This window comes from Lipophrys pholis (genome assembly GCF_963383615.2).
Source record: "Lipophrys pholis genome assembly, chromosome: 5".
NCBI classification, from domain to species: domain Eukaryota; kingdom Metazoa; phylum Chordata; class Actinopteri; order Blenniiformes; family Blenniidae; genus Lipophrys; species Lipophrys pholis.
Window position 1 is genome coordinate 9136583 of NC_137628.1, and position 25830 is coordinate 9162412.

Below are 25830 nucleotides of genomic sequence, written 5' to 3' on the forward strand. Positions count from 1 at the left end.
CAGGTCATGAGGACAAATTGTGGGACCGGTTGATATTGAATAAACCAAACACCAAATGTGTTATGGAAGAAACATACTTACCCAAAAGCAAATAACTGAACCAATATATATACATAAATACACGTGTATCTGATATATACAAAGATGTATACAAAATAAATACTAAATAGGATTTTAGTTCAGGGGCCACATACAGTCCAGTATCATCTTGATTGGGCCGGACCGGTAAAATAATGCTCTGATATCCTTTAAATTTACATTCTAAAGTTTTTCTTTGTTGTGGCGCACAATGTACATGGTGAAATTGTCTATATTTTTGCAAGATCACACAATTACTACAGAAAATGACTACAATCTTGATATAAAGTAAATTTTTATGAAATATTCTGCAGCAAATAACAGTGAAATGTAAAAAAAAAAAAAAAAAACCTGTATACATCCTGTCTAGCCACCTTTCTTGGTGGGTTTGTGGGGCCAGATTGAGCCTTTTGTTGTTTTCCAGTTTCGGCCCACGAGTCTCACGTTTGACTTCCCTGGTGTATTAAAGTGAAAGTGAAAGTTAAGCTGAGAGGAGCATCACAGTGCAGCACCACTCTTCGGGCAGGTGGCAATTAAATGCATTTCAGAAATGTAATATTCGGACACTACCACAACGACCGAATACTCAGATAATCGTGTCCATCCCAGGTATTTTGGCCATTTTAGTGTCCACTCAGCTTGAAATTACTCCTCTTAACAGGTCCACTCGTCAGAGGTACATTTGATATATTTGGCAATATTTGCCTCGTCATGACCCGTCCTACTCTGCCACTGATTGGCTCGTCAGCTCTCAGGCTGCACAGTAAACATCAACCAATCTAATCGGTGAAAGCAGCAAGTACTAAAACCAATGAGAGGAAAAGTAGAGGTGATCATGGCTTCATCATCCTAAGGGGAAAAACCTAGGCAATCTGACTGGTAGATAGTGCAGGGATTTAGAAATGAGTGTACGCAATGCTGACTGAAAAATATGTGGATATATACGTCGTATGCCCACGTTTACACCACTGGTTGCTTCTAATACTATCCTTACCACACAATAAAGGCCCCTGCATACTCCCTTTTGAACCCATAAGAACAAGAAGAAAATTCGGCCGTGACGTCAGCCAGCAGCAGAAAAAAAAAGCTTTTTCGGCAGGACTGTTCATACTCCGATAAGAAGCTGCCGAACTCGCAGGCCACGCCCCCTCGCAGCAGGCACAAGTCTGTGAAGCGGCGTTTAAACTTTTCAACAGCACAGTTTATTTCTGGCCTCCAGTGCTTTCAGAAATACATTTCTCTGAACTTTTTCAGTTATAAAAAAGATTTTGTCCGAGCGCGATGTTAGTCCAGTTTTAACTACAGGAGCTGACAGCTGTACGTGATGCGTTCAGGTGCATCACGTCAGCCTACACTCTGACATTTTAACGAGCTGCGGCGCTCGTACAGTAGCGCTGTTACAAGCTAAATATGATTAAAATATTATCGATAGTCATGAGCGAACTAGAACACGCATGCGCAGCACACGGCAGTGCAGAAGTTTCGGCAGTGCGGCTCCTACATAGTTCGGCCAGGGTGGTTGGCACAGCCGAAACAAATTTGTTCGGCCAGAAGGAGCTGGCCGAAGGAAATGACGTCATTTTGTTCGACAGGACCTGCACTGCTGAACTTTCGTCTTGTTCTTATGGAGTATGAAGAGGCCTTAAGAACACTTTGATAATGAGATTGCACATTATCCTCGACTCTTGACCCGTCCAGGATGTAAGCTTCCTACGCTTCTAAAATTCACACTTCACGTGGAAATTTGCAAAAGCAAACATTTTCCATTTACATTTTCAGTTTTTTTCACAACTATGAAGTGCCGTTACTAACTCTGAACTCTCAATAAAAGTTTTGACATTTTTCTTAAGAGCACCCGCATGAAAAGCCTCACTAAGTAAGAAAAAAAAAACACAAACTTTAAACTGGAATGAAACGTGTTGTTTGATTGCTGAAAACAGCTTCCTGTTGACAACAGCGGTGGTGAGAGCGGAGCCGTGAGCTCCAACCAAAAGGAGGCTAACGAGCTCCTGACAGCCGAGGGGAGCTTTACAGTGGAGGGATGATTCACTTCGTGAGACACCTTTCACATCACAACACAATCCCAAAACATGTCTGTCATTAAAGTAATTATCCTCCGTGTGGAGCCACTTTATGATCTCTTGCTGTACGTCAAAAACAGACAACATGAAGGGTTTCAAAACACTTTTTTAAAATGAAAAAGTTTATATTTCCCGATTTTGCAATTGATAAAGTAGCAGGACGGGAATGAAAAGTAGAAGCATATGATCCGATCTAAACTATGACATAACACTGTATGACCCGTGTTGCTGTGTGGAGTATATGGTCGTAATTAAAGTTGATGTTAGAAGCAGCAAAAAATTGCCGAGTTTGAGGATTTGGGCCAGTTTGTCTGCAAACCTGCCGCTCCTGTAGGGTGGTCGCACCCCGCAGCGGTCAGAATCCATCAGAAGTGACCCGATGACAGAGTGATGGATGGCCTCATCAATGCAGGAGGTCCAGTCCAATAGAGCAGAAGTTCCTGTCGGTTCTGGCAGAAAGCTGTAGAAATGTAATATTTAAAAGAAACTTTGTTCAAGAGTAGATTTGGAACACTTTCGAAAAATCTTTAGGATTTGTTTTGTACTTGTTTCGGTTTAGTGCTGAATGTGTTTCACACTAGTTTCTGACTTGTTCTTAAACATATCATAAATCAAGTCAATGTTGTTTTTCAGCAACCAAATACAACACAGTCATTTCAAGACACTTTTACAGCAAATAACCCAAGAATTCCACATGCGCAAACACAGGAGAAGGTGGAAAGGTGTCACGGATCAGGTACAACCCAAACGCAGACTCGGGCGGACTCAGGTTTACACAGTTCATTGCATGGTTTGAAGCAGAACTATCCAAGGCAAGGCAAGGCAACTTTATTTAGAGAGCTCTATATAAACACAAAGCATTTCACAGGCTGTACAAAGAAATAAAAGGAAACCGGGTTTAAAAACACTGGGGAATAGGTAGACACAGTTGAATCAGATGGACACAGGAAGGGCAAGTGTGCAGAGATGCGCACAAGACAGGTGAGCAAAATAAAACAGGAAGTGACAAACAGGGAGGAGACACAGATTTAACGAAGACACCGAAATTGGATTTGACAAAAAGAAAAAAGTTCCTTTTAACAGCAAGAAACCTGCAGAATCAGAGTCAGTGGAGAGTTTCTGCTCCTTCAGTTGGGGTTAAAGGATACAAGGAGAGGACAGACAGACAGACAGGTTATGGGGAGGGGTTCCAACCCTGGTTTGGTATAGGGTAGTGTATGTGAGACGAGTCAAGGTAAAAACTGTTCGATAACAGTCAGTTTGAAGTTGCTACAGATATAACAGAGCATATGTGACATATGCTGGCGAACAAGTCCAATTCAATGACTCCAGCTCAAAATATCCAGATACCACAGAGAAACCCTCACAGGTCTGATGAAGTCCTTAGAAGAGGGACCTGCACAGTAATAGGCAGATGGTCTTCCAGGGATTCTGATCTCACAGTTCACAAACAATTGCAGAGGAAGAGTGAGGTGTAGAACCGCAGCTCAGCTTGACAGAAATAACCCGAGCGATGTTCCAAAGTGACTCGCCGGCGTCTTCTGCTGTAACGCATCAGCCCGTCGCTGCGGGTTCGAGTCCGACACACACCTGAACAAACTCCCGTCCCCGTGTGTCCAAACCTCTGCCTGCTGGACCCCGAAGGCTGCGGCGTGACGTGTTTGGATATGCTCGGCCCGGGGAGATGGGAACACACAAAGAGTGACATTTGCAGAGACGCGTGGGCTTCACTCTCATGCAGATGAAGCCGGGCCCCTCCGAGAGCGGAGTGAGACACACAGAAAGAGACGGCGGACGCCGAGAAGAGCTGAGTGACATCATCGCCACCAGGCCTGCGTGTCTTGTCCGCGCGCCAGCTCATTACAGTTGGTAACAATGCGACGCTGTCAGAGCCTGCTTCAGCCGCTCGCTCTTCTCTCCAGCCACGTATCACAGATATCATTTAGCAGGCGGAGTGACATGGAAATATCCCCTGTAGTCCCCACAGAAACACCCCCCCCCCCCCGTTTTCACGCTCGGAGGCACACAAAGAAAAGACTCAGGTAGGAGACGGGAGTGAGCTAAAGAGCAGCGACACACAAAGAGAACAATAGCTTTGTTTATTGTGTGCTGTCATGCGTTTTGGCAGCGCCGCCATGCCAGTGCTCCATCACAGGTGAAGACCCCGGCAGCACCGCCACAGTGTGCCAGGAGAAGGTCCGACTCCGCGGGCCCGGTGACGGCGAGCCAACACACTCTGGCCCCATTTATACCACGTTTCCAAGTGGAATGGGAAAACTTTCATTGTGTTTTGGGTGTCCGTTCACACTAGAATAGAGCTGAAAATGAAACTTTTTGAAGAGTGCTCCCAAGATGGAGCTTTTTGAAAACGCTCTAACGCCATCTCCGTGACAGGTGGGATAAGTTCTTCATTCCAACAACAACCAACCGTGTCCATTCGTGGCCTAACTACATGATTTTCAGCATTTCTTCCGATCCCATGTGATCTGGCATCATTTTCGAAACATGGCTGTGCAAACAGGAAACAGTTCTTGCGGTGTGTTTTCACTTGAAACGTCGCGCAAACGACGATGTCTAAAACCGAAACAATCTATTGGGCACTTGCCAAAACAATCAATACTCGGAGTGGCATGAAGATAATCAGTCTGCTTAATCTCTGAGTGAGAACAATAATTAGATAAAATCAACAAGTTAGACTTTCATATGAAAATATGTGGAAAATGTTAAATCAAGAGCTCCGACCCTGAAGTTTGATTTTTATTCACTCATCAATATACAGCCAAAATACTAAGTTTGATTCAGCAAGCTTGTTCAAAGCAAGAGAATCTGACCAAAATCACAGCCCACTTTAAAAAAAAAAAAGGAATAATTTGAAATGAAAATATGCTGGTTTTGGGATCATTTTTACTTCTGCATAATTAGTAGTTGCAAAAAATGTGCATGTGATAGAGAACTTTCCTAACATGAGGGAGATTTCGAGGACCTTTTTTTTTTTTTTAACCACTTCTTCTGAGATGGCCAGTCGGATGCGAGACAAGCTGCCAGAATTCTGCTCATTTTTCAGCTCAGAATTACACAGTCGTCACGTCTTTGAACACAAAACACATTCAGCTTGTGGGGAGGGAACAAATTTATAGATACTGCGAGTTTTCACCATTTAAATGTTAGTCCACATATTTCTTACTCTTTTTCATTTTTATCAAAGTGCTCAGGCAGTCCATAAAATTATAGTACTTAGGTATAATTACATAGTTAGATAACCACACTTGTTTAATTATTTCTCTCGCAGACTGAATGTAATGATGTCTCTTGTCTGCTCGTGTGTCTGACTTCTAAAGTTTTGTCCAATTAGTTTAGCGAGGATAAAAAAAAAAGAAAGAAAAAAAAAAGAAGGAGTTTCATTAAAGAGAAGCATGAAGTCTGTCGGTTCCTTACAAATGTTGAAAATATTAATTTGCAAAACAAGTCGTAAAACACCCATGTGATGAATACGGACAAATAAGTTGTAATTCTCTCTCCGTCTGTTTGCACATTGAATAAAAATGCTCTGATTCAGAATTTATTGCCGTTTTTAAGGCAGCCAGTGTGTGTGTGACACATGAGCTGAGCTGTCAGCACTGTGTGAGGTCAGTATAATGACTGACTCATTAAGGTTAACTGAAGTTGGTGGCAGGACGACGCTCTATAATGCGGATGTTTCCTGCTGACGCTACAATAATTAGTTAGTAACTTGTAACTTGAAACTATCAGACGCTGTTTCATAACAGTAATCGTTGAATTTATGGTTAAAATGTGGTTCAGAGTGCAGAAAATGTGTTGAAATGATAAGATTTCCTTCAAGTCAGAGGCTGTTGCATTTAACTTAACTTCTGCTCGATGCAATGTACATGAAGTTAAGAGATTGAAATGAACAAAACAGGTTTAAAAAAAAAAAAGACAGTGTTTCATTTGATTCAGTTTTCTATGATGAATCCACAGAACGCATAAAATCAGACTGAAAGGTCTATTGCGTCATAGCGTATTCTGGTTGTGCAGCATGTTTTTGAAAAGTAACTAAAGTAAAGTCAGTAATTGCTTTTGGAAATAAGTAATCAGTAAAGTAACTTGATTACTTTCTCGGGGAAATAATCAGTAACTAATTACTATTTCCAAGTAACTTCACCAACACTGCTTAGGTTTATGTATCATTACCTCTAGTCGTCACAGTGGGTATAACAGTAACTTGAAATAAAATTAGATATATACTGTGGCGCTCTTCTCGGTGAGTTTGGTGAATAACAAATAATAACAAATAACCATGTAAGCATTTGCTCAGGCTAATGCTAACATTAGTAGTTAGCGCAGAGAGAGACAGCAGCTTTGTTACACTTTTCTAAACTCTCTCAGGAATATTTATCTTCAATCCACTCTGATTCTAACCTCGATCCTGTTGATGTTTCACTATCACGTTTCATAATATAAATGCTGCTGATTTCAAGCGTTGGCAGGAATGTAGAAGTGTCCTCGAACATGTATTAATGAGAAGCGGGAACATTTCCCGCCCTCACATGGTGCCGTGTGCTGTATTTTGGCATTGGATGTGCAGGCTAGGACACATTTCTCCTCGGGGAAGCAGACTACTGACTCATTCTCAGCCTGGCTCCTGCTCCGTGTTCTAAAGCAAACAAATTTTACACCCACTGATACTGTATTCCTCCAAATAATCACTGGGCATGTTCGCGCTCTGCAAACGGGAGGGCTCGCACGCCGTCGGCAACCAGAAACGCCTCTCGACTGCAGGTTCGCCCACCTCCAGTACGAGCGGTGGTTTAATGAAGTCGCCCTCACAGACACACTACTCGGTCTTTTCTTGCCTTTTCTCCACGAGCTTTCCGACAAAGCTGCCCTTACAAAGACACTGAGCTTTCGCTTCAGAGGAAATGTAACTTCAAGAAGGGACAAAAAAGTCTTTCAAAGCTTCTTTTCTCTTTAAATTCCTTCACAATGTGAGTGAAAAAGACCACACAGGCTATCCAAAAGAAGCATAAACGTCTCTCTCGTCGCACAATCTTCAATAAAAACACCTGCTGTGCTCACTTTCTGTTAGCTTCTGATGCTAACAAGGACTTTAGCTATGAAACATTTCACTTCAAACCTTTGATTACAGCCTTCATATTTCATGTATTTAATTCATCAAAGGTTTTGTTTTGAAATAATCTTGTTTTGTTGGGTTTTTTTGCATATATTGTAAGCAGAGCACAGATCACAAACCGCTGCCCCATGTGTTTTCAGGGCGACTCCCTGCGAACCAACATCCAACTGGACTTCGGCGACGGGACAGCAGTGTCGTACTCCAACCTGAGCTGGACCGAGGAGGGAATCAAACACGTGTACAAATCTGCGGGGATTTTCCGCGTCACTGCGTTGGCTGAGAACTCACTGGGCTTTGACACCACAACGCTCTTCCTGCATGTCACCTGTAAGTTATCAGTAAACACACTGGATTATGCTTACTAGATGTTAAGTTACTTCAGAATCAGAATTTTTATGCTGTGTTTTAAATGAGGTTGTATCATTTGTCGAAAGAAAACTGCATCTAAAATATGAAGAGAAAATGGGAGGGTAAAGTAAATCGGAAATGGAATCGGAATCATTCAAATCTTATCTATTCCCATACTTATGTGTGAGGATGCAACACCACAACCATGAATAGAGACGGAATAAGTTATAGCTTGAAAAGAGTGTCGAACTTTTATGTGAATTCATCGTCTCCTGCCTGATCTGTTTAAATTGACTTTCCTGTTTTATCCTGACGTGTCAGCGACTACAGCCTGCATTGACGCCTCAGCGGAGCACATTTACCAGCACACGACATCCTCACCTTCGCTCCTTCAGAGCTGGGGTAAAGATAAGCTGTGGTTAAAGAGGATGAGTGCGAACACGAGGGGTCCTGCGCCACAGCGGGACTCAAACCTGAGCTGGGAGTTCCTCCATGAAAGCCGCGTATTACATTACATGTGTCTGCAGCGAGAAACCTCATCCTCAGATTAGCGTACCGCAGCCTGTCAGGCCGCATTAGGCTGTCAGTGGGACACATGCTGTCACTTTTACATGACGTCAACACGTTTCAGATCAGGAAGTTTTTTAACTCTGCTAACAAGTCTGATCTCGTGTGCGGAAATGTGCTCTCATCGCTTCTTTGCAACACTCACTTATAGCAACGTATTAAATGTATTAATCCTGTCTGTTTGCGGTGATCCAGGACTTCTCGGGATGGATTCATAGCTCAATGACCAATAAGAGCAACACACAAAGTCACATGAAGCTAACAGCTGACCGCCATCAGTGGCTAAGCTAACAGCTGACTGACGCATGTGGCGAAGCTAACAGCCACCCGCGAACTAGTTAGCTGGGTTTTGAACATTTCGTTTATAACGGAACATCACTAAGTGCGATGCAATCTCAATATCCGAGAGGGTGGAAAACAGATTGACATGCTGTACATCTTCGACTGAATGGGAGATGGGCTCATCCTAATACCAGCTGAGAAGGGATAAATCATGTGGGATAGCCACTGAAAAAAATCTGAAACAGATTCCTCTCCTCTCTGTTTGCAGCAACCTGGTTTAGGACCCGGGAAGAGTGCAGGACAACCCAGGATGTTCTGTCCTGTTTGGTGCTACAGAATCCAATCTTTTTAGTAGCTTTCATTGCACTGGTTTTCACCTTTCAAATATTCCGACATTGATTTAACAAGTAATGCCACACATTCTGGGATAAAGCTGGAATTGTGTTCCACCATTACAGTATGTGGACATTAGTGTTTGACGAAAGATTATGATGCGTTTCAGGGCTGAGGAGAACAATGTCCACAAAAAGTGGCCATTGATGGTCAAAATGTGTCCACATACAGCTGGAGAGGATGGTTCCAAACTGAGAGGAAAAGTCCTGATGCAAGACTTCGTCTAAGCTGAAAAAAAACGAATTGATTTTTCCAATGTGCCACAACAAAACGCTTCCTCTCATGTCAAAAAATGTGATCCAGAACTCCACACGGTGATTCTTCATTGGAAGAATTAGTGGCTTGCTTCAGTGATATTTCCCATCACGCAGAGTATGAAGGTTATTTTTAGAGATAGGGTTGATCTTATAAAATCCCAGTGATCCAATCAAACTGGCCAGATTCCAGCTCCGCCCATAGCTGCCAGCACTTTCCAATCATTTACAGTCAGACTGTGCGAGCACATGCTGACATAGGGACACAGTTAAAATCCAGTGAACTCTGTGTACAAAACACTTGATTAAGTGGACGTTCTGAGAGCATCACAACAAACACAACAACACAGAGCTGCTGTTATGTTAGTTGTTTATAAAAACACAGCAGGCAGCATGCAAACTTTTCCATCTGAGGATTACTTTCCCTCCAACATGCAGGAAACCAAACACACAGCCAACTCACGTCACCATTTTTAATCATATTGCACCCTCACAATTGCAGCAGATTCAAAAGTAGAGTATTCTGAGACCAAGATCACACGAAGCAACAATCTCTCATCTCCCACCATCACAGCATGTGCATTGTTAAAACAGCTCACCGTGTATGTCTTACCTATTAAGTGATGTCAGTTCACCTACCAGCCGAAACTCTAATGGGGGGAAAAGTCTGTCTGACTCACAAAGAAAGGAAACAGACAGTAAACTGCAGGGGAAAAAAAGTCTCTCATAGAACAGTGCATGATGTGTTATTGTGGCAGTTGTGCTTGCCACCGCCGGGTTCCCCCACAGAGACGCAGAGTCAGAGCTTTCCCAAACCATAGTTCTTTATTAAATAAACCAAAACCAAACTCAAACTGTTTGTCTGTCTGTCCACGCCCGCCTGTCACGCCGTGTGTCTGTCGGCTCCTCCTTTTGTGGGCAGAGAGGTGAGGCAGCACACCTGATTCCCATCAGGGGCTTAATCACCTCTCTGCCACAGTTATTTCATCGTTTTATTGTCAATCTCAACACCTACAGTTGTTTCTGTTAAAGCCTAGTTTATACACAATACGCCACAGATATGTGAAGGCAACGCGTTCCACCTCCGCACAGCCCCTGTATCGACGCTTAGGGTACCTCCAACAGCCTCTAGCTACACATTTGACGTGGGAAAGAATGCAATGGGAAGCACGCAGAACAAGAGCTTGATTTGTCCACTTTACTACAGCGTGTGGCAAAGAATTGTGGCTGTAGTGCCATCCATAGTACTCTGAAGACCTCGGATAATATGAACGACACCATGCAGGAAGCTAGCGTGTAGCTGCCTGTACCTAAAATTCTGTCAATGTCACTGTCAATTTTGTGTCAAATTACTCATTATCCCCTTGACGCCTGAAGTTACAATCATAAAAAACAAATAATTATTCGTGTTTTTGCTTTCAAGCTGATGCTAAATTATGTTAAGATTGTTAATTTGTCCATAGAACATAGTGTAGGGCGAAGGTGAGATATCTCTGCAGTAATTTGACTGCAAGCAGTATGTTGCAAATTCGAGGCTTCAAGGGGACTGCAAAATCGCTACTGGAAAATAATTACTACCAATGAATTTCATGTGGTTTCACGAATGATCCTTCCAGGTCCCCTAGCATTAAGGCTAGCGATTGCCACATGTATAACTTTGTCACAGAGCTTCCAGGGGTGAAGGGACTGCGTTGACGGTACGCACTTCTCTATGGGTACTATAGACAGCGCAGTATTATACAGTAGCCTTTAAGCTAACAGTCTGCTCATTTAGCAACAGAGAGACACAATTTCTTCTGAAAATGTTTTCGCTAGCCATTTGCTTTGTGTGCTTTGTGTTTTCAACTGTAAGATGTGCTATCTCTAATCATAGAAAACCCTTAACTTACACATTCACAAAAGTGTCTTTCCGTGCTCATCACGCAAGACAACTGTTAGCTTTAGCAGAAGCCACTGTCATTCTTTGCCATATTAACTTAGCTATTAGCATGGTTCGAATCAAATGAATCCATTTTCTCTCTCTTGTTACGCTCACTGCCAAAGCTAAGAGTAGGTTCTACTGTTAGCTTTGGCAGTATCAGAAGAAATTGTGTTTCAGTCTATTTAACACACCAAGTCCACTGTTAGCTTTAGCATTAACCAGAGCTGCTTTGAAGTTACTGTGCTCATGTTAGTACTATTTCACTAAACTGCTAAGTCCTCCTGATGTTAGCAACATTAGCATTAGTCCATATCCACCGTAGCAGCGATTAACATTGGCGTGCTTAAATAACGGTAAGGTTCCTATTCTGACAGCTTATTGGTTGTTAATAGTTTATCTCAGCGGCTTTGTTGCTGCTTCCTGGGCACATAATTAAAGATAATTACTTATCTAAAATATAAAAAATTTTCAGGTAACTAGAAACTGTTATTAACTCACATCACATTGGGTTTGGTCTTGTAAAGGTGTAATTTAGGCAAAGAAAGACTTTTTAAAATAAGTTTTTCTATTCTCTATGAGGTTACACGGTCAAACAAAGAGAAACAAAAGAATTTCGATCCATCATTTTATATTAACGCACACTTGGCTCCACCTGGAGAGTTTTCTCTCTGTGAGTAATTCTGTTATCAGAGTTCAAACAGTATCTGTCCCAAAAATGTCGGCTTCCATCTGTATTTCTAATTCACTTTAGCTCTTCGGGTTTTGGATTGAAATCCTCCGGAGAGCTGCAGATCAGCCATAGAGGACGACTCTGGACAGATCATCACAGAGGAACACGATCGCTCTCACATTAATGCCGATGGGCTATTTATCATTTCACCCCAGGTTTAGGGTCGTTGACTGGAATCTCAGCGCTCTGAAGTGATACTCTCAGGATTCCTCATGGGCTTCACGATGCTGGATTGATCTCTGAATGAGAGGGAGCTATATAATAAGTGGTCCTCTTGTGTGTTCCGCTCAGGTCCAGTGGAGCACGTCCAGCTCCTCGCTCCCTTCGTAGTCATCAGAAACAAGGAGGTGAACATCACAGCAGTGGTCTTACCCAGTCACCCCCGCACTGTCACTTACTTCTGGTGGCTCGGCAACAATACCGAGGTAATTACCACGTCTCATTAATACACACCCTGCTTTTAATTTCACTTTGATGGGTCAGATTTGACTTGCTGTGTTATTATTTCTGAGACTGTAAAATGGTGTTGCTATTAACCAAATGCATATTGAGAGAAAAACTGTGATAATAAAGTGTTTTAACCTGGTGAAAAGACACTCTAGGGCATTTTTAGCTTGGAAACAAAACAACTTGGATAGCTGCAAGCATTAAAGTGATGCACTAAAGTTTAGTTACTGAGATCAGCAAACAAATACAGCATAAACACACCCTTTCTTGCAATACCTCTTCACACCACTTGGTGGCAAAGCCTTTAGTCTTCAAGCTGCTTTTAAATTCCATTAAGAATAATTGTATAGTTACCAGTTTCAAGGAAGGTTTAATGTTGTTTGATGTATGTTAACTTCAATAACGCTACGGACTTGAATAATCCATCCATCCATCCATTTTCTCCCACTTATCCGTTTCCGGGTCGCAGGGGTCGCAGTCTGAGCACTGTCACCCAGATCACATTGCACCGATTAAGAACCTTTCCTGCAGGTGGTGAGCGAACGGGAAGGTGGAGCCCGGCGTGGGACATGAACCCACTACCTTGAGATTGCGAGTCTCATGCTCTACCAACTGAGCTCGCCGGAGGCTCGACTTGAATCAGTCAGACTGGAAAAAAAAGAAAAGAAAAGGAAGATGTACTAACTTTGTTCGCTGGCCAAATAAGATAACTCCCAAAATTTGTCTCGTTTTACCAATGATAACAAACCTTTAACATATGGAGGAAATGGATTAGACCTTTTTTAAAATCTATTTTTACTATACTGAAGTTGTTGCATTTATGAAGTTTCCCAACCATAATTCAGAAGCGAATTTCAGCATTTTTATAGTTTTTTGAAGATTTATTCATATTCATCAAATTTTGTTATTTTGAAATATGTAGCTGGTTAATGTATTTTCCTTTATTTAAAAACAAAAAACTAATTGCTGCTTTACCCATTTTAGCATGTATAACCTTCTAACATTGTTTTCCATTTTAGTTGTTTTAACTAAATCACCATATTGACTCTTTCAGATGTTTTGGATCTTTTTCCTATTTGGCCATTATTCCTAAATTCAGCCATGTTGACTATTTTACCTTCTTTTTGGGATTTTCAGTTATTTGTAGACATTATTGCTATTTAGCAATTCTTTTGTCAACATTTATCTATTTTACTTTTTTTGTTTTTGATATGATACCATGTACTAAGAGTGTGAGGAAGTGGGTGTCAAGACAAGCAGCCAGTTTAGGCTACAATCCCTCTAAAATATGCTAAACTTAAAGAAAAATCCTGAACTATCAGAGGCAGTGTAAAAGCAAAGTCTCCTTCAAAGAGACTCCAACACTGAAGTGACACATTCAACCTGCAAAAAGAAAGAAGCCTCAGCTGCTTAGTTGATCCATCATCTCTGTACTCACCTCCTGCAGCCAGTGGTCTCGTTGGACGGGAGCATCTCGTACACCTTTCACAGCGAGGGCATGCACACCGTCACCGTCCAAGTGGCTTCGGCCAACATCATCCTGCAGGACACCAAGACCATCGCAGTCAAAGGTCAGTGCGTCTGTATCGATTCATGTTCCCGGAGCTGGAAACAACTGTCATCGAGTCTCTGGCCGTCAGCTTCGCGTAAAACGTTTCTGAAATAAAAACGACTCCAGCTCGGCGACAATAAATCAAATTACAGCTCCGACCTCTTAAAGAATACATCTTCATTCGAAATGAAGTAATCCGGCTGCAAGTGTCTGTAAAATGCGGTGATTTATTACCAGAGGACGGGCTGCCGTAAAGCGCTGACATTTTCTAATTATCTGGAAGTGCATCTGGTACATGTAGCCAAAGGGAAGTGTGGGGGGATATGAGGAACCTCTTCTTTTCATCAAGTGTTAACTACCTGAAACTGGGCTGGAGCAAGATGACAGTTGGAGCGCGGCTCGCTGAGATAATGCCCCCGGATCCTGGTGAATTAATGGCTGATTCTCCCCCGACTCTCCTCGACAGAATTCTTCAAATCTCTACTTTTATCTTTCTCCCCTAATCTGGACGAGTTCAACCCCGACATACCCGAGTGGAGGCAGGATGTGGGGAGAGTAATTAAGAAGGCTCTGCTCCAAGTGAGTGGTTTTCATTTTCTTTGTCCTTCCACCCCCGCCTCCCTCTCTCTTTTTCCTCCCATCGCTTTGTCTCTTTGTCACCCCCCCCCCCCCCCCATCTCTTTCTTTCTCTTTCCTGTCTGTCTCGTCTGGCTATTTCTCAATTATTTCCCACACTCCTTTGCTGCCCAATACTCTAGAGTCAGTGGTGCGGGGAGAGAACGCCCTCGGGCCACCCTGTGATTCATCTTCAGACAGGTGTGAAGACGCCTCTGCTGCACGTCTCTCCAGAGATGGCTTCATGAGCGCACTCGCTTTAATTTCAAAAGTCACAGCGAAAGTTGATCTCACCGCTGGAGGTGTATGGGTTTTTCTTAAAGTGGAGCGGCAATATCCATCACAGGAACTGATATTCTAAAATATTGCACATATAACGCTGTGTGCTCGTAAACTGACTTACTAACTGATTGAGTCACACAAAACAAAACAGTATCGATTCATAGCTCCTGTTTTCTAGATCACACAAAATACTACGATGGCGCTGCACATGTGCTGTATCAGCGTTTCAGAAAAGTAGGGTTTCCCCTGTTTACACATAGACAGAGTCGATGCGTTTTCAGTGACCGATGCGTAAACAAGGCCTTTCTTCATCCAGCTGAAGACATTTCTTCAGCTGGCCTCCCACAACTTAATTGACTTTATTATGATATATTTTATGTGTTTCACCCGAAAGAAATTGATTTGATGTTTTTTTTTTTCCAATCACATTGAGTTATCACATTTCATTAAGTGCTTCATCGTCTCTTCGTCCAATGACTGCATTGAAAACTCAACCAAATAAACTTGAAAGTGATTCTTCTCTTTTCAACAGAACCTAATGCACACAAATTGAATACTCCTGTTTGCACGTGATTTCACGTTTATTCTTCATAAACTATCTGCAAAATCAACTTAAACTGAAAGGATGATCTATTTGCACGAGCATGCATTCCAGCAGGCTTCATCCAGGATGTTGGTTATTTCAGTTCCGCTGTGCCACAAGCTGACACTCTATAGTAGCAGGATGGTCCGAGCGCTCTCCATGTGCGTGTGGGAAGCTCCCCCGTCACTGTTAAGTGCTCCTCATCTCCTCACTCACCGCTCATGAATGGCAACCAGCCTTTGGTGGCTGTTCTCTTGCAGCACATTGAGTGTTTGGAAGCTGCAAGGTGGGAACTGTTTAAAATGGGTGAGGAGGATTCCTTGAGTGACCCACATAACCTCACCTCAGACCAGGCTTCATGAGCCAAGTGATGCAGCTTTTCATGACAGCAATCCTGTTCTAACAGGTTCCCGGTTCTATGTGTTACTACACGACACTTTTGCTTTAAAGGGCTCATAATATATGTTTTTTCAATGATTTCAAATAGTTTTTAGAGGTCTAATAACATTGTATTCAAAGTATATTTCCTCAAATCCAGCCTTGATCCTGGATTTCAGCCAATATAAAAGACTCTAGTGAGCTCTACTAAGAACAGGTTGTTTATGTGTCTGTACATTTAAATGGTAATGAGCTGTCTGTCCACCTCTACTTGATATTCCTGCATTTCCTGAAAGGCAAACACGCACGGTGGTTGAGGAATAAGGGATAGCAGATGTAAAACAGTGCGATTCCCACCATGTTTGGTGTATCTCAGACACTGGGGCCCCGTTTACACGACAACGAATTCGAGTGTATCCGCAAAACTTTCTTCACTTTTGGGGGGTCTGTTTACACGGCACCAGTTTGCAGATGCACTGTATCTGCAAAGTCCGGCTCCCAAGGTGGAAAGATTCTTTCACGGCGCAAATCCCTCCTGCGGAGACTGATGGAGGCAACAGAGCCTGTTACTGCGCATGCACATCTCTCCCCCTCCCTCCTGCTCATTCAGGTGTAAACAAACATGGCGGCCGCGTAGTGGTACGACCCGTGGTCCATATTCTAGTTTTATCGTCCAGATCAGTAGTTTAATAGTTGAAACTCACCCCTGATATCATCCGATGTGTCATCAGTCCATGCGGATGTCAGGTTCACTCCATGTTCCTCACGTTTATAGTTTATTGTTCTCTGCACACGTCTGTGTAGCTTCATTACAAAATCAAGCAACAGCGCCCTCCAGTGGCCCGGCATATTAACTACATTGTTTCTGTGTCCGCTGCTGCAGTGTAAACGCCCCCACTTTTTTTTTGCGGATTAGGTGTTGTCACGTGAAACGTTGTCGTGGGCGTGAGACGGATTTTTTAAAAACATCAAATCCTGTGATTTTTCAAACCCAGTAAAACCCTCAGACTGAAACTGGCCAATCCCAAGGACACCATACCCTGAGGCCTCGTTTACACATAGCCAGATGTTTACAAAAAATAGTATTTATTCCCCTGTACATTTAAAAAAAATGTAAAATCTTATTTTATAGAAACATGCATAAATACCTGGTGAAGAGCTGCTATGAGCAGGCCAAACCTATAGGCTGCAGCGTAACGAGAAGCATAAAGGCATGCTGGCCAATCAGAATGTTGGACAAAGCACAACACAGGTCACACACACATACGATGCGAGCACCACGAGAGTTTCACAATGCTGATGTTGCTAATGACGCACGCTTCTGTCGTGCACTGTGACGTTAATCTCCTTCTCACCTTGTCTACATGCAAAGCTAAAGACAGAATTTTCCCCAGATCTCCACTTTGTCTTTCGCATATTTTTTATTGGGAAGCAAAAACAGGTCCAGTGCAAATTGTGTGAAACAGAACTTCCTTCAGTTGTTCTATGTAACAACTAACAGAACTAATATTATTACAGGACAATCAAACAAAAGGTGAAAGAACAATACTATAATCAACAATAGACAGAACTTTAAAAAAAAAAAAACTGAAGGAAAAAAACCGCAACAGATGAAAAACAAACATGAAAACAATCCCACCCTCCCTCCCAACCCTGAGATATGCTGCCAAGTGGTCTTATATGTAAAAGCTGTATGAGCGACAAATGATTAACTTTCCTTTTAAAAAGGAAAGTTAATATTAGCTTATATTCCTCCAATCTGTCTGTGAGGACATATCTCATTTTCTCCAGGTGGAGGGTATCACTTAGTGTTGCTATCCAGTGGCTTTAAGACGGACGATTCTTCCCTTTTCACTGCTGCAGAATCAATTTCTGAGCACAAAGAAGACCATGAGCCAGTAAACTATATTGAATTTCTGAGAGGATTTTTGAAGTTTCTGACACGTCAAATAAGATTATAACAGGCTCGGGTTTCACTTGTACTTTCTGCATCTTTGGGAGAAAAAAAAAAAGAAATCTCCACTTTGGCCGGAGTTTTCAGATACAATAGTTTTCTGTGACTTATAGCTTCCTTCGTGTAAACCAGGGTGCCCTTATTGCGTTCAGGTGTGTTGCAACTGGGAGAAGCCTAAAACATGCAGGACATCGGCCCTAGAGGCCCGGAAATGGGGAACCCTGGAGTAAACCAAAGTCCCGAATGCATTGAAACTTCCACTCGTTTTTGTTTTTGTGTAAACGCGGTTTGAGAAAAACGACCGGCTCTCTGTCGTACATTTATATCAGTTTTATATCTGTGGAACTGAACAACCACAGAACCAACACAGGAGAACTCACTTCTCAGGTCCAGACTCAGCTGTCGATTGTCACAAGGAACAGTCACTAACTCTTCTGAAGGCAGAAATGTCCACATTCCAGACAGACAGGACAGATAGTTTGAGAGAAGGGTAAAAGAAGACATCGAGGTAGAAATGGAAAGACCTTCTATCAACAGAGGAAGAGGTTTGCAACACAGTCGCTCCCCATTTTAATTCTTTTTTTAATCTCTCAGCTTGTATTTTTCATAGATTTGATACACATGGCATAGCACTCTTAATCTCCTCAAACAGATCATTAGTCTATAAATCTGCAGTGAGTGCAGACAGTGGAGAAACTGAGGGAGCAACAGCTCCAAAGTGTGTGTGTGTGTGTGTGTGTGTTTTTTTTTTAAAGTAAACTCTTCCTTGTATAACTTTCAATGCACTCTGGTAACTACTTGAAAAAAAACTTCCCCTTAAACAACTCGTATTATGAGTCGTGTCAAGTCTGGTTCAACTACTTTCTATTCACATCATAGTTACCACCTACACTTCACAGCACAGTCTTCACAACACACACACGCACACACACACGCACACACACACACGCACACGCACACACAGTGCAGCTTAATGTTAAGACACACTTGCACACATAAATCAACTCAGACTAAATGAAATCATTCAGGATTGTGGAAAATAAGTCTTATATGGCTGTTCTCTGTTCTCATTCAATCCCATTTCCTTCATGGAGCGCCAATTACAGAACAGTTATCTTGCAGCACTTCACATTCGGATGAACTATAGAGACCAAACTCAACAATTCCACATGCGTTGCAATGTGAGGAGAAAAAAAGTCTGTTTTAAAGAGGAAGGAACCTTCTTGAGAAGCAAACTGCTTGAAATCATTAGGTCAACAGAACCGGACAGAAAAAACGGACGGACAAACAAAGATCAACCCCAGAAAGGAAAGGCTTGACAAAATTAAGAAGCACAGCTCAGGAAGTTGAACTCCAGTCAGAGAGTCTGCAGAAAGGTACAGAGGGAGAGCACAGAGAGAAAAACTACAGGAGAGAGAGAGAGCTCACTATATCAGGGCTGCTCTTCCATTGATCTAAATCTACAGCAGCACAAGTAAGAAATCGGTTCACGATGACCCGAGACATGCTCAACTCAGTTGGTTGATTGGCTAATCTTTTGAAACAAAAGGTTTTGTGGTTTAATCTGCATAACCACGAATTCGAGTGTCAGGTCTCTCTAGTTTATATGAGCATGCATTTTCCCCATCCAGCTGTTACTGGGAAAATCCTGATCCAGCCGCTGCTGTTCCAAAACCATCTGTGAATTTGTTCCTCAGCTTTGTTTTTTAGCCCACAATTAACCTCTTTTGTTTTCTTCATCCTTGTAACAGTTTCTCTGCTTTTCTCCGGCCCCTCACACGTTTCTCACACACTCTGAACTCTGTCTGCTGTTCTATTTCTGTTTTCTGCTGCACATTTCATTATTTTCACTTTAAACTCCGTGTAGATTTCTTATATTTGAAGACTTGTTTCTTGTTCAAGTTGAATACAGTGATGTTTTTTTTTTTTTTTCTGTGTCACTGTAGCAGCATTCTGTTGTCACACGGCGACATCTAGTGGCTGTAGATGACTTGCGCCAATATATTTTATTGAATATATGACTTGCTTCTTAATGTCAGACGAGAAGCCAAACAACTAAAACAAAGTGCAATTTAAAGTGTAGAAAATATGTTCAGCACATCCGTGGATGCACGTTTCAGTTCAACTCATAAATGTTGGCTCGCAATTAACACAAGAGGGCAACACACCTTGCACTTAGACGGAATAAAATAGAAAAGCTCAAGGCATCAATGAAGATCCTCCAGCAGTTGCTTTGTGGCGCAACAGCACTGAGAAAATGGTCTGAACTCTAACCTCCATTAGATAATAAAGGTTGAAGCCTGATGACATAGAGGCGGTTTGAGCCTTCTGAAGGGAAACTAGGTGATCTGAATAGGCAGCGCTCTGACACGCACTTGATCAAATATACTACTGGCAGCTACGGTGTGAAAGAAATAACTTTAATTCAGTTTTACTGTAAATTCCATGGAAAGTCAATAAAGGGAATCTAATCTGGAAGTGAGACGATCCCTTGTTTCGCTCTCACTCCTGGCAATCATTACTCCACTTTCATAAGTACAACTCCAGTGTGCTTAGGTGGGTTCACTCTGGATTTCTAACAAGTTCTAATCTAACAGGTTCAGCACCGTGCAATAACACCAATCTGCCATAGCATTATACTTGGAAATTATTGTGAATGTTCCTACTTTTGCTGCAAATGCTGCCCTGATCTCTGGAGGGGTGGACTCCTGCAGACTTCTGAACATGTGGAGTATGACGCCAAGATGTTTTCCAGATCCTATACCACTTCTACTTCTGATACTCCGTACCTGGTTCACCTGTTTTCCTCCGGCACAGTTTAGATAGACACTGCTGTTTCGTGTGACTGCATGGTTTTTGGCCGATCGGCCACACAGCGCTGAAAACTGCATTGTTTTGAGAACGAGTGGAGGAATCTGAAAACGCTACCTCGGCACTGACGGGCAAGACGCACAGTTTCTGAAAACAAATGGAGGGCATTTCAGACCCAGGCCTTCACTAGTGCTGGTCTGAGTCAATCCACCCCTCAATAACATTTTTTATGGCTACAAAAAGTTACCATGCAGAAATGCGGTATAAAAAGCCTTTGCATCACAGGTAGATACTCGGGTAGCCAGAATAAATACCTTTATGACGATGAAAAAAGTTTACGTCTCTCCTTCTGCTGCAGCTGCATAAAGAAACCGGCTGCGATTCCCGAAACTTCTGGGCGTCGAGGAGGGAGACAAACGTCAGCTTTTCGTGGTCTTGAAAATAACATAATCCAGAATTCTGCCATGGAAGTTGTAGTGAGCGCACGTAAATTGCACCAGACCTCCGTGCGCTTGGAGTGCTGCGGTGCGTTCACTGACCTCTTGGAAAAGTCTCTCTTGAAAATGGTTTTGACAGTAAATCTGCAACCTTTATCTTCTCCTTCAGCCATTGTAGTTTGACAAAACCGCTATTAAATCAACACAACTATATTTTTGTTCATGCAGCTCTTTACAGATGCAGTCAGCTCGCGCTGGAGATCCAATCAGTAGGTTAGTAGGGTTAGTGGCAGTAGAGCTCACGCGTGCTTAAATTAGTCACTGGATTGGTTTTATATCACAATCAGAGGTTGAGCACCACAACATTATGATATGTCAGCACACTGTAGAGCTGTGCTTGGGTCCAGGATATCCTTGGGTGGTTCACCCAAGATTACAGCCGAGCAGAGTGGAATAAAGCACTTTCCAAAGACCTTCAAAACAACCTGTTACTTTTTTATTTTAAAGGCTTCTGGCTTCACCGTGCAGGTCTGGCTAATCAGACCAAAGAGGAGCTCCACAATCTTTATTAGAGCAACCAGGTCGTTCCAGGAGCAAAATGTTGTGAACACCACCAGGGTCTAAACACATAAGTGGTGACAGCGTTGCTTTCTATTGAAGTTTCACTGTTCAGTTATTGCACTGCTTTGCGATGATGAGTCACGTCGATGTTAGTTTTTCTATTATAACTCAATCCTACCAGAGGCTGAACTGTTTGTTTTTATCTTTTCGAATCGCGCTGTTTGCGTTTGATATCTGGCGTCCTTTAAACGAAAGTAGATGTGTTTACTGCGGCTGACACAAAGTTCATTTCCACGCGCCCGCCTCTCCCGTGCGATGACAAGCGGGTTTATTTTTCCCTCTATTCTGCCATGGTTGAGAACTCCTGCCTGCTGGAGACAGAGGCCAGTCCGCAACTGATGGTTTTCCAACAAAGTAAACAACTCCCCAACAATAAAAGAGAGATGAGAGCGAGCGGGAACAACTCGCAATTAAAGTCAAGGTCCATTTAGCAGAGGTGCGGCCCTGCTGCCGAATCCTTCACGCCGCGCCTGTGCACTCTTCACCCGGGCTCATTTCAGAGCCACCGCCGCAGCCGGTCCTCGCCGCTCGCGCAGTAATGGAGGTTATCTCATTCCACTCCGTCTATCTGCAAGCCGCCCCGCTCCCTCATTCCCCGAGCGTTCCTCCGCTCCGACTCATACACTTCACAATGGTCACACTCCCTCTAGCTTCCCTTGAAGGTTAATGCCAGCTATCAAGCTTCCATCCCCACATTGCTTCCCCAAAGGCGATGAAACACTTTTCCTTTCGGCGTCTGCCCGCTAAATCGCATCGGTGAAGTATTTTCCTCTTCTCACTCTGCTAAACAGTAGTAATGTTGATGATCAACTTACTCTCAGATGACTTGAACTCATATTGAGTTCAGTGAGTCTCACTTTATTATAATTGAAGAACAATCAGGATTTGGGATCAAATTTGAATATACTGATTTGTTTCTCTTCTTGAGTAACAATATCCTCGGTTCAAGGGCTCGGGAGCCTTTTAGTGTAGAATTTCATCTTCTCCCTGTGGATGTGTGGCTTTTTGTCCACTGCCCCAAGTTAGATAAAGCAACAATAAATTATTATTGTTGTTGTTGATATCATCATCATCATCATCGAGGACTGATTTGTCTTTTGAAAACCTCCAAGCTAAACAAAGATAGCTGATTTATTTATTTATTTACTTACTGACTTACTTACTTTCTTTCTTATTTATTTATTTTGATTCATGCAAAATGTTTCCAATTTCTTTAGCTTATAAAAGAATTTACTGACACCGAGGTCATGACCTAGATCCACCTATATAGCCTTGATAAAGGTATTTTTCTCTTTTTCAAATCACTTTGAGATATCATTAACCCACATTTGATTGATTGATTGATTGATTGATTGATTGATTGATTGATTGATTGATTGATTGATTGATTGATTGATTGATTGATCTTTTTAGTCATACATCATTTGTATTTTTTGCTTTCGTTTTTAAAATAATAAAATACTTGTTGGTAATATTCATGAATCTATTTAATCATTCGTTCATTTATCTCATGTAATTTATCTATTTATTTCTTTAGCTTCTGAAGTATATCCATCCATCCATCCATCCATCCATCCATCCATGAGATTTTTTGCTGGGATTGCTTCAGGAAAGCAATGTTTGGAAATAACTGCTTCAGTTGATTCATTTTATTTTGATAGTTTATAGCTGACGCTAAATGCAAGTTTTCAGTATTAAATTTAAGCAAAAATGACAGAAAGAACCTCAGAAAATACCCTGAATGTGAAGGAGCATATTAACTCTCTGTGCAGCCTCCCTCTGGAATTTATATCCTTCAAATGATATTTCTTGAAATAAAGTTGCAAAATATTGCACTATGAAATCTTTATGTCACAGTGAATTGAGGCTGACTTCCCCGCAGCGGGTAACCTTGTCCTCACCGAGTCTCTGAGCCCTCTTCCTGTTTACGGCGGCGGTCTGACGTCTGTTCCCGGCAGAGGATTTGCAGAACATCACATAGTGAGCACGCCACAAAGCCGGCCAGATTTTGAAACTAATGACCGGGTGCAGCAGGGAGAGTAAACATAGTCCAAGTGCATTGATTTCTTTTTGTCCAGAGGTTATTGCCTCTCTTGTCATCCTCTTCACTTCATTCCCTCCTTTAGCGCCTCTTCTCTCATAGCCCGCAGTGATTATTTGTCCACTGCTTTGCTCCTCAAATAGTGATTTCTGTGCTGGATAATTGATGCGCTCTGGCCGTTTCCACTCCAGCGTCCGTCCTGGCCATGGGGAAAACATAAAAACATCACAGGCTGGTTGAATGAAGAGTAATCACCACCCGGGCTCAGCCTTTCACTGGCTTTTAAAAAGACTAGTCTCCCAAAAAAAAAAACAATCTGCCTTATTTCACATCTCAGCAAATTAAGATGATGCCAGAAAACATCCAATTTTGTTCTGGTAAAAAACAAAAAAACTGTTTGAACTTTAACATCCCGACACAAACGCTGGTTAAACTTAGTGGCAGTGAGCCGGAGCAAACTGTTAAAATACCGTGAAGTTATGAAAAGTGTCAAACGCCATAAATAAAAGCTTCTTTTAATCTTCACCTTGTCTCCACACGACTTGTGGTGTTTTTGTGACCAACCTGGCTCCTGAAATCTGAATTTAAAAAAACCAGCATCGAAGCCACGCTGTGGCTCAGTTGTGAAGGCAAGCATCTTGAAGAAGTGGCGGACTTCAACTTCTGGTGCTTGTGTCAACAAATCGCTGAGTTTTTACATCTCCGGCTGTTCTCGCAGTCATCAGAATTTCTAATGAAACAACTGTGAAATTCACAGATATCCAGCAGGGAAAACTTTGTACATTATGAACACTGTCGAGTGTTAACGAGAAAAAAAAATAGAAAGAAAGAAAAAAAAAGAAGAAGAAGCTCTATTGTTCTCTGCTCTGTTCCCATAAATTATGCTTGAATAGGTTTTATGTGCTTACAATTGTAGACCGGAGATAAAGTTCAACTCTCTTTATGGCTCTTTGTTCATTTGAAGTGCTGCTTTTATCTCATCAGCTCTTTTTCTGTGAAGCAGGGCAAATAAAAATGTTCTATCTATCTATCTATCTATCTATCTATCTATCTATCTATCTATCTATCTCTCTCTCTCTCTCTCTCTCTCTCTCTCTCTCTCTCTCTCTCTCTCTCTCTCTCTCTCTCTCTCTCTCTCTCTCGATTCACGAGGCTCGTCCTCCAGCAGCTGTTTCTTTGTAAACGGACATCGTTTTCAAAATGTTGCCTTTCTGAAACAAAGATGTGAAAACAATGCAATTTCAGTTGTATGTAAATGGGGCCTGAGTGAACCTATTTGCTTTGCATTGATGTGTTTTTGTACTTCACAACATGATACATGTGCTCACCGAGCAGCCGTCATGTATGTTTATATGTTGGCGTCACGCAGACAACCAAAGAGCTACAAATTAAATAATATTGCTTGAATGCCAAAATGAAAGGAGGTAGAAAAATTCAACGAGGAGATGATCACCATCATCTGAGCTGAAGATCTCAGCGGATGCAGCCACTTAGCTTCCTGTGGGGACTCATAGCCAGGCAATTATACACTGAACGACACTGTGAGTACATAATTTGGTTGAATCTTAACACATGAATGGGAGCTTCATGTGAAACATCACATTTAAACCTGTAATTTGTGAATAGATACAGATACGCTACGTTTAGCATGTAATCGCGAAGGCCGCTCAGTTTTCATGCGACGCTGTGAATTGGACACTCTGGATTGTGTTGCAGTTGCTTTGCTTGAGTTCGTTGCTGGTGATGAGATGCAGCAAAGAGTCACTGCACCAACGGCACATCAGATGTAAGGGAACGTAATACCTCTCTAACACGGCGGCACAGAGAAAAGCCAGCACTTCCACCCGCCGCCTGCTTACCGTGATGAACTCAGTGCTTAGCCTGTCACGAGACGTTCACCATGTGTCGCCTCACCCAGCTGATGTCTCTGTATGTTTTTTTTTCCTCGAATGGCCTCCAGCTAACGTTAAGGAGTATATGTGCAGTGCCGGAGCTCAATAAAGCATATGTCTGCCTCGTTGCAGGTGTCTGATTTCCCAGAGGAGCAGCTGCTGGTTGCCGTGTTCCCCGGAGTACCAACAGCAGCTGAGCTCTTCCTGCTGCCCCACAAGAACCAATCAGAGGGCAAGAAGAAGAGTGAGGAGGAGCTTGAGCGGGTAGGTGCCGCCATTCATGTGTTCAAAATCGCCTGATAATAACCACAGGGAAATAAATACAATATTGATTTAACTCTATGGGCATTGCTGTTATCTGGAGATTCATACTCATCTTTATTCTTAAGTGAAGATGTACTGGTTGAAAAAAAAAATCTGAACATTGTGAAC

The 25830-nt window shown here is 42.3% G+C and overlaps 1 protein-coding gene across 1 annotated transcript in view; it reads left to right on the top strand.

The window, feature by feature from the left end:
* sorcs3a (sortilin related VPS10 domain containing receptor 3a) overlaps positions 1-25830 on the top strand; it is a gene marked incomplete at its 5' end in the record, with an annotated part of 284232 nt that overhangs the window by 245121 nt on the left and 13281 nt on the right. Inside the window, 5 exons of the mRNA XM_080464067.1 lie at positions 7431-7617; positions 12077-12210; positions 13680-13803; positions 14251-14363; positions 25531-25662. Of these exons, the coding sequence (XP_080320193.1) occupies positions 7431-7617; positions 12077-12210; positions 13680-13803; positions 14251-14363; positions 25531-25662 (690 nt within the window). The remainder of the gene's footprint in view (positions 1-7430; positions 7618-12076; positions 12211-13679; positions 13804-14250; positions 14364-25530; positions 25663-25830) is intronic.